The sequence below is a fragment of the Humulus lupulus genome, chromosome X, assembly GCF_963169125.1.
Source record: "Humulus lupulus chromosome X, drHumLupu1.1, whole genome shotgun sequence".
NCBI classification, from domain to species: Eukaryota; Viridiplantae; Streptophyta; class Magnoliopsida; order Rosales; family Cannabaceae; genus Humulus; species Humulus lupulus.
This window is the reverse complement of record NC_084802.1, coordinates 210,841,185-210,851,578: the sequence shown is the minus strand read 5'-3', so window position 1 is coordinate 210,851,578 and position 10,394 is coordinate 210,841,185. Positions and strand designations below refer to the sequence as shown.

General features: G+C 30.7%; 1 protein-coding gene across 2 annotated transcripts; it reads right to left on the bottom strand.

The window, feature by feature from the left end:
• Positions 1 to 6,569: 6,569 nt before the first annotated feature.
• LOC133807333 (la-related protein 1C-like) lies at positions 6,570 to 9,931 on the bottom strand. 2 transcript variants are annotated; one of them, XR_009879270.1, is made up of 7 exons: positions 9,197 to 9,931; positions 8,498 to 9,020; positions 8,290 to 8,401; positions 8,113 to 8,203; positions 7,809 to 7,882; positions 7,112 to 7,180; positions 6,893 to 7,003 (listed from the first exon to the last, which is right to left on the bottom strand). XR_009879270.1 is itself a non-coding variant. In XM_062245589.1 (6 exons), exons 1-6 carry the CDS (start codon positions 9,629 to 9,631, stop codon positions 6,803 to 6,805), a joined length of 1,431 nt encoding a protein of 476 aa, XP_062101573.1. In that variant the 5' UTR covers positions 9,632 to 9,924; the 3' UTR covers positions 6,570 to 6,802. The 2 variants fall into 2 exon arrangements, 1 of the variants encoding a protein (XP_062101573.1); XM_062245589.1 differs by lacking the exon at positions 7,809 to 7,882 and having other exon boundaries at positions 6,570 to 7,003; positions 9,197 to 9,924.
• Positions 9,932 to 10,394: the final 463 nt, after the last annotated feature.

The window sequence follows — 10,394 nt, the reverse complement described above, 5'->3', positions numbered from 1 at the left end:
CTGCCTTCTTGAATGGAGATTTATTTGAAGATGTTTACATGACTCAACCTATTGGTTTTGAGAAGTCTGGCAAAGAACACATGGTTTGCAAGCTCAAAAAGTCTATCTATGGGCTTAAACAAGCATCAAGGCAGTGGTATCTCAAGTTCGATATGATTGTCACTGCAAATGGCTTCAAGGAGAATGTAGTAGATCAATGTATATACATGAAGGTCAGTGGGAGCAGCTTTATTTTTCTAGTATTGTATGTTGACGACATCCTGCTTGCATCTAATAATTCTGATCTGTTGTCTGAGACAAAACAACTTTTGTTTAGCCATTTTGATATGAAGGATCTTGGTGAGGCTTCCTATGTGCTTGGGATTCAGATTCTTCGAGATAGGGCTAATGGTATTCTTCGTTTGTCTCAGAAGACTTACATTGATCGGATCTTGAAAAGATCCAATATGCATGCATGTTCTCCTGGGAAGGCACCAATAGTGAAGGGTGACAAATTCTCAAAAGCTCAATGTCCACAAAATGATAAAGAAAGAGATGAAATGAAAGTCGTTCCTTATGCGTCACTGGTTGGTAGCTTGATGTATGCCCAAGTATGCACATGCCCTGATATTGATTTTGTTGTCGGCGTGTTGGGTAGATACTTGAGTGATCCTGGTCTTAGCCATTGGAAAGCGGCTAAGAAAGTCATGAGGTATCTTCAGGGTACAAAGGATCATATGTTGACTTATCGGCGAGCTGACACTCTTGATATAGTTGGGTTCAGTGACGCCGATTATGCAGGATACGTGGATGATAAAAGGTCCACTTCAAGCTACATTTATATGATGGCTGGAGGAGCTGTTTCATGGAAAAGTGTCAAGCAGACACTCGCAGCTTTTTCTACGATGGAGGCAGAGTATATGGCGTGTTATGAGGCTACTTGTCAAGCAACATGGCTGCGGAATTTCATTTCAGCATTGAGTGTTGTAGACTCTATTTCGAGGCCGCTGAAATTGTATTGTGACAACTCCGCAGCAGTAGCTTTCTCTAAGAACACTAGGAGTACTTTTCGCTCAAAGCATATTGATATAAAGTACTATTTTGTTAAAGAGAAAGTTGTTGAGTCCCTCATTTCTATTGAGTACACGCCTACCACTAGCATGTTAGCAGACCCACTAACGAAAGGCTTACCTGTATGTGTGTTTTTAGAACACGTTGCCCGAATGGGATTGTCAGGAGCCTAGCTTGTTGAGCTCAGTGGGAGTTTTGTTATTTATGTATTGAACATGCTAGTATTTTGTATGGATTGCTTATAGCTTGTGTTTTGTTCTGAACATGCATAATGATAATTGAAGCCACTTCTTCTTGTTGCTATTACGTATATATGTTTATATATGTATATACTATTGTTCATCGAAGTGACAGGTACAAAAGGAGATGAATGCGCATAGTCTCAATCTATCGTACCTCATGCATGTTTGGTTTGATAGTTAATGGTTGTTATGATATTTAAATGTCTACAGGGCCAAGTCATATGTAATATTTGTATCCTATCGGTATAATATTATGTATGATTTATTTGATTGCCATATATGTGTTAGACAATATTATGGTGGTTTGATTATATTGTCCAAGTGGGAGAATGTTAGAATTTTATATGGACTAATATAATTACAAACATAATTCCATTATCACAATCATTTTCTAGAGTGCCTACGAATAGTTAAAGACCATAATGGGATGGTTAATATTAATCTAATTGCATTTGAGGCACATGGTAGCACCCTAAAGACTATGTGTTGGCCCATTAAACCATAGTGCACCATATCTAATAATATAAGCCCAATAGGCCCAATATACCCCTTAGGGTAAGAAGGTATACAGGACATATATATAGAACATATATGTTTTTTGGTGAATATAAGCATGTGATTTTGGTAAGGGTTGTTATCCATAAGTTCTCTCTTGTATTGCTATTTTCTAATCATCTTTGTGTAGATCGTGAGAGATTCAAAGATGAACATTGGAGGCTCAATGTCAGGTATGTTTTATCTCTATATGTTCAACTCAATACTCTAAATAAAGTTTGATCTTGCAGATTACATGAGCATGGTTTATTGTTATTGATTTCAGAATTGATAATGTTATAATGCTCATATGTTATAAATATTAACAAGAAATTCTTACATATGTATATATTAAGAAAGAAAGGAACCAAAAATAAAATAAATAAATTATTAAAAAAACTAAGGTGTTTATTTGATCAATTTTAAAAATTTATTTTCAAAAACAACCACCAATTACTTTTATATATTTAAATTTTAATACCATATCATATTTTTTTAACAATAATTTTTAAATAAACATATCATTTTTTTTTTATATTATATACGTACATCCAATAAGAATTTATTTATTTTATTATTATTATTTTGCCAAAAATCAAATAACAATTATACGATCATTTTCTTATTCTGTAAATTTAAGAATTTTCAGTCCACTGACTTTTATATATACTAGGTAGAAGCAACGTTCAATACACGTTTGCTTAGTTTTATAATTGTAAACATTGTTTTTAATTTTAATAAAAACAGGTTCACTATTTTTTTTAAATAAATATATATAATAGAATGAATTATAGTTTTATAGTATATATAAATATTTATATCAATAATGTCTATATATATATATGACATCTACACACAATATTGACATAAATATATTTACATGGCTACATGACATATATATACATATAAATTACAATAATATTCAAAAAGAAATTAATAATAGAAATAAAATAAGAATAGAAAAAATCATAGTCTAGACAGTAGTATACATGTATAAACTTTTTTTATTGATGTATCTCGCAATGTCCTTTGTGAATTTAATAAAGAAAAAGAGCTTCAATCATTTGATAAAAAATAAATTATCACACAAATTTATAAGATAAAAAAAAATGATATGTATGTCATTATTATTTTTGAATAAATATAATTTAATTATTTAAATTATTATAAAATATCTTATTTTTGTTTAAGTTTATATTTGTCTAGTTTTTTAATTTGGCAATGACAACAAGACATTAATATAATATTAATATTATACGTGGATTTTAAATTTAAGTTTGTCGCTAGTTGATAGTGGACTATATTATATATTTAATATGATATTATTCTAATACATAAAGTTTAAGTTTAATTAAATTTTATTTAAGTTATAAAACGTTTTATTATTTTTAAATAATTATCATTGCAAAATATCTTTAAAATATCATATTTTAATTTGTTTAATTATTTATTTATTTTATTTTATTTAAGTTTAAATCATGTTTACAATCTACCATTAATTATAAGAATATTCTATTAATTATAAGAATATTCTGTTAAAGTTAACGGAAAAAAATAAAAAATCGCTAAAACTAATAATTTACGTTATCTACACACTTTTTATATAAAATAAATATATATATATAAATAAAAACACACTATTAAACGTATGTGTGTTTAATTATGTATTTTGTTAAGTTTAATTAAATTTTATTTAAGTTAAAAATGTATGGTTTTATTATTTTTAAATATCTCAAAAATATCATATTTTTTTATTTAATTTTAAGTTATGTTTACAATCTTTTATTAAATATACGAATATTTTATTAAATATAATAATATTCCGTTAAAGATAACGGAAAAAAATAAAAACCTCTAAAATCAAGAATTTTTGTTATTTTATATTCAGCATACAATACATATATATAAAATATATATATATAGGGGAATTCTCCTATAGGGCTTCACTTTTAGTCCTATCGGTGGGGCTCTCAATGTTCTAGACCCGTAAATAGTTTTCAGCGCGATTTTTTTTTATGACCGTATATATTGTAGCTATTTAGAGCATCTTGCAAATTTTCAGAAAATTCCGAATAATTTACAGTACCGAAAACTAAGTTTAAACATGTTGCACGCGTGACTAATTTTTTTTATGCGCGTGGAAATCAATATGTTTGAACCTAGTTTTCGGTACGATAAACTATTTGGAATTTTCTGAAAATTTGCAAGATGCTCTAAATAGCTACAATACACACAGTCATAAAAAAATTCGTGCCGAAAACTGTTCACGGATCGAGAAACACTGAAAGTTCCACCAATAGGATCTAAAGTGAAGATCCTATAGAATAACTATATATATATATATATATATATATATATATAGTTATCCTATATATTCAGCATGGCATATGTAGTTATCATCTAAAAAAAAAATTAGTTAAAAATATATCAAAAAACCCAAGTCTTAAAAATTAAATATCTTATACAAAGGCGAGTGTCGTTGGCCCACTTGTTCCTGAACTCGCAGCCGACCCACGAGGAGTCATCGTGTCTCTAGCATTGTTAAATTAGGCTTTGGTCCATTTTCCCTTTTCAACCATCTATATCGGCCTGGTTTTCTGGGTTCATTGGTTCAGTCCGATATTTTTGTGCAACACTCATCTATTTACATTCGCAGCCCGACCATTAATTAAATCAGAATTAAAAATATATCCTTTGGGAATTTATATAGGAGATTTTTTTGGGTAGTGCCAATAGATATTTTTAGCATTTTCAGAATGAATAAGTTGTAATTTTAGTTTATTTACATGACGGTGTATAATGTAATTACAGGAGATGTCTCACAAATTTTCAAGAAATTCAAAATAATTTAGGATGCCGAAGTTATGATTTAAATAGTCTATTGCACGTGCGTATAAATATTGAAACAAGCATGCGTGCAACAACCTGTTTGAATCTTGATTTCGGCATCATAAATTATTCAAAATTTATTTGAAAATTTGTGGGAAGTCTCCTGTAATTACATTATACACCATCATATAAAAAAAATTAAAGTTGTAACTTATTTATGTACCAAAAATACCTATAAGTAGTGATTAAAAACAATCACTAATATATATTTATATAAAGCAGAGTCTTAAGGAGATGATGTGACACTCTAAAATTGTTTCAAAGCACTCTTTCTATTTGTTTTAAAAAAAAAATCAAATTTATGATTATTAGTTAATAATTAAAGAAAAAAACTAAAATATTTAATATTTTTTTTAAATTAAAAAAACATAAAGAGAAAAAAAAAATTAAATAAGATATTTATAATCTTATCTCACAAATTACCCTGCTTACTTATATGCTTCACTATAAATATAGTTGAAGTTCGTTTGTAAAGGAGACTTGAATTCTAATTCTGAAGAGAAAACTCTCTCACTTATAATCATTTTTTTCCATAGTGAAAATAGTGTGCATTGTTTCTTATTAATAATTATTTTGCAATTATTAGTACTATTATCAATTTAACATATATCTAGTTTTTGCTAATGAACTATTTTCATGCTATTTAATTATGATACAATTTACTTATCTAAAATGTATGTGATTCAAATAATCTATTTATATATTCATATTTTTAACAATGACAAAACACAACATTCACAAGTTAATTTTTAAAAATAAATTGTCGAAATGGGTAATCTGCTAAAATACAAAGTTCAAAATGGTATGAACCCTTACAGAAAAAATATAAATTATATATAAGTTTATATAAATAATTTTTAACCATCCAAATGTTAATTTTTAAAAATAAAAAGTCAAAACAGGTAATTGCCCAAAATACAATGTTCAAATAATCGATCTATCTATTCATATTTTTAACATTATGACAAAACATGATATCTAAAAATAAAGGATCCAAACTGGTAATCGGTCAAAATAACCCTTACTATTCAAAATTTCTCAAAAACTTGCAAAAAGTTCACTATACAATAAACACTACTATCATCGAAAAAAAACTACACTCAAGGCGCCTTCATGTGTGCTGTAAAGAGCATATTGTACAGGTAGGCTAAAAACATATCTCTACCATACAATCTTCTAAAAAAAATTAAGAATATATATTTTAATTATTACAAAAGATAGACTGTGAGACCATTATATTTTCTAGCATATATATACACACTATTTAAAAAGAAAGAAACGTGCACCTTAGTTCATCTCATAATTTTTTTTCGAACATATATTAATTTTAAAACATAATAAAAACTAATTTTAGACAAAATTAAAAAGAAAATTCAATTTGGATTAACTTTTTTTTCAGCTATTAACAATACATAAACCCTAATTTAACCAAAATAGCTAATTAGCTAAAATACATCAAAATAAAATTAAAATGATACTCCATCAGATACTTTATTAGCTTAGCTACATGCAGCTAAACACTATTTGCTAGTTAAACATATTTAATTATTAAATATTACATGTGACTATTAGTAAATATAAAAAAATATTTGAAATGAGTAAAATATATTAAAAATATAATATATATATATAAATGATATAGAGAAAAAAAATAAAGTGCAATGTAAAATGTCGAGGTATTAGAATCAGATTAGAGGCTCTAATAGCTACATGAAATTTAATAGAACAGTGCCTTAAGTATAGTGTTATTAAAAAGGAAAACGAGCTGAAAGGAAGAGGACAGACAAAGACTCGAACACAATTTTGAGCAAAACATACTTCAGAAAGACGCACAATTCTTAACAAAAAAATCTGTGCACTATAATTAATTTAGAAATCATTTTTTATTTTATTTTTTAAATGTAATTGTAAAACTTCTAATATGAAAGTTCAATGCAAAATGAAAAGTTGAAAGGAAAAAAAAATTGCTAAGTTCAAATGTTAAGTACATCTTCCGGATATAATAATTATTTAAAAAAAAACCTATACAAACTAAAAACCCTCAAAATTGTACATTCCAGGACCTCACTCGTCTCTATTAATAAAATTTATTTGGTATTGGGATCCGCTTCACCTGCAACGGTGGTTGCTCTTGCTTCCCCCAGACTAACATTTTGAAACGAAGCAGCCAGTGAACTGGAATTAGAAGCAGGGGATAGTGAGCCTGACTCAGTGGAAACTTGACCCGAAGCCGCCGGCGGTAAAGGTGACCATTTCATCCAATCATTACGCCTTCTCACCTTGTCATCCTGCAACAATTTCAATAGTGTTGTGTTGGACCAAACCAAGACTAAAAAGAAAATGATCACCAATTCTGATTAGTTTTGCAAAGCAAATTAGGTTAAGAGGAAATAGACCTGCACTTCCACAACAGAAGAAGCTTGTAGGGAGTTGAGTATTAACTGCATATTCTTAAATCTTTTCATCTGCAACACCGAAGAGAATTTTATATGATATGGAGAAAAAAATAACAGTATAATTATGTTTGCTTGCACCATAGGCAAACACAAGCAATACAATGAAACTTCAGATAGAAAGACAAAGACATAAGATCGATTTGGCTACTTCAAACACCTAAACTACAACATCATCAGGCCTCTTAATAACTCAAAATTCTCAAGTTTCATTTTTCATTTTTTAAATTATTAATAATTCCATTCTCCCAACCACACAACATATAAATAAGTACTGACACCTTTCTTTTCACCACTACCACTTATCAACAAGGACAGTCACACCACATTCAATATAGTGATTCTTTTTTTCAAAGTTTGAAAGGATTAGAGCTCTTTATCTTCTTTTACTCAAGTGGTCAAGTGGGTCATTCTATTTTAGGCAAGTGATATCTTGTACCAGCAACCATGAATATATGTTTGTAATAGTTATGTAAAGAATTTTTAATAATTAAAAAATAAATCATAATTGGAAATCCTTCAGCTTCTTGGAGAAATAAACAAAACAAAAGAATAGCTAACATTTATTACTGAAAGAGGACCAAAAATAATAACTAAACAAAAACTGCAACATAAAAGAAGAATTATGGCATCAACAAACCAAATAGAGAAGCACAGCTTCCTACAGAAATTCAGAAACCATCTCTCCGCTCCATAATCAACAATACTTGTGAACTGTATCCCAAAAAGCTCAATCGCAATCAGACACAATAAATATTCACATCTAAAATACAATTATGTGTCATGGACTAGCATAATTGATAGGGTGGGTAGAGTAGGAAAAAAAAGTCACAAACAAGCGTGTTATTCAATTCACTTCAACCAATGGTGTGATAATGCATGTCATAAAATAAAGAACTTGAAAATGTAATTGCTTACTCTAGTCGCAACTATAAAGAACTTACCTTGGGAAAGTTAGCGATCAGGGAAATTTTAACCCAGCCCTGATCATCCATGTTTGACCTTAAAAATTGGTCTTTGACTAAGTTAGCGTCGCTGCAACATCGATAAATTAGCAGTCAAGTTGAGAAAGAAAAAAAATTATGAACTTTCTATATATAACAAGTGAACAAAACAAGTACCTGAAATAGTAATTAACTTGTTCAATAATCTGATTGGACAACATATCCGCAACAGGAATGAACATATTAGACGGAGGCGGAGGTTGAGGTTGCATGGGAAAACAAAAGTACTCTGGAAAGCATTAAAACCGTAACTACTGTTATGTTTAAACTCATAATTCTGAACAAGAACTGAACTTTTGTCCAAAAAAAAAAAAAACATGCTCACCAGCAGGCAATGGTATGGGGAGACCGATAAAAGGAGGGCCTCTGGGTGGGAACAGCGGAGGCCCCATATTTGGGGCTCTATGTGGCTGCTGCATGTGTGGATTCCTTGCATTTGCAAAGTTTCCGCGACCCTGATCACGCCTGCCGCCATAGTGATTCTGGAACGAACCATCATAGTCAGGGTGGGATCCAAAATTTCCTCTCCGGCCAAAATTCCGATTACCAGGAAGTGATTGAGAAACAAACCCTCCTGCTGGTCTGTTGTTGAGGAAAGGCTCTCTTGCAGACTGGTCAGGCACTACACTCGGAGAGGGGAAACCCGATCCCGAGTAGAAAGGGTACAACAGAGGTGGTTGCGGCGGCGGAGGATGATGCGAATAGTGGCTAATTGTGGGGCCACCCCCAACGCCACCTCCGCCGCCGCCACGTTTCATAGATCTTTGCCGAAACGGCGCATGAGCCATATTCGGATTGGGGGTATCCTGTCTTCTGGATGAAGTTTGAAACTGCATTTTAGCCGGTACCTATCATCGAACAAACAATAAGAACATGCATAATAACTAATCTGATTTCTATTTCTAAATCTAAATGGTTTTTCAAATCAAAACGCACAAATTTCTAAATCAAAGTCATTGTTTATTGTTTATCGAATCGAATCTTTGCAAATATTCTTCCCAAAATAGAAACATAGGAGCCAAACCTGGGAATTGGAGATCGATCCACCAGTGACAGGCTTAGAAGGTGAGTTCCCTGAATCAGTTGACGACTTCGATGTATGCGAAGGCTTGGGTAAGGTAGGCCAGGGACCCTCAGTCATTACAGGGGAGACATCAGCGCCGCCGTTTGAAACCTTATTCCAAGCCTGCTTCTTTTGCTTCACTGCAATGCTGCTATCCCCATTGGAGATTCCAAAAAGGAGAGGATCATTCGTCATCAAAGGCGGTGAGGAAGAAGACTCAGGAAAAAAAGATACCGTCTCCTCCGCTACAGACGAGCTCGCCAAAGACGAAGATCGGTGAGCCGCTTGGATGGATTCGGACTCACCTTGAACGATTTTAGCCCAGGGAAGAGCATTACCTGGCTTCAAATGAGGACCTTCGCCGCCGTCGCCGTCGCCGGGGTTTTCAGCCGACATTCCTCTCTCTCTTAGGGTTTTCTTTCTAATAATAATAATAATAATAATAAATAAATATAAATATATGATCGAAAATTATAAGAAGATGAAGGAGTAGACTTAGACTCCTCTCTTCTCCTTTCCTCTTCTTTCTTTCTCTCTCCTACTTCTTCCTACTAGTTCATACCTCTCTCATTTTTTTTTATGGGTTTGGTTTAGGTACGAATTTTAAAGAATTTTCATTTATAAACCTAAGATTATCTAATTTACATAAAAACCCTTCCTACTTTATACTATTTACAACAACAACAACAAAAAAGAAGGAAAAAACCGTGTGTCCTTCTCGTTGGTGGATCATATATATATATAAAATGAATATTTGAGTGAAGATATGAAAAAAAAAAATAAATAAATAAAAATAAAACTGAAGTGGTTCGGTGCATAAAAGGTGAATTACGTCTCTAATTGGCTTCTATTTATAGAACATGAATCCTTACACGAATGAGCTAAAAATTTCTCATGATACTTATAAAGTACAAAATACTTTTTTTTTTCTCCAAACTACTGGACTTGTATACTTTTGTCTCCTAAATATTTTTATTTGTTAAAAATATTTCTTCAACTATATTATTTGTAGACTTTTACACATTTCGTTTATTCATAATAATAATAAAATATACTTTGAATTAAACTAAAGTAAAATCTTTAATTTTTGCTTAATTATTTTCTAAAAGTATTTGATTATCTACGTTTGAAATATAAGTTTAGTCGAGTTTTAATTTAA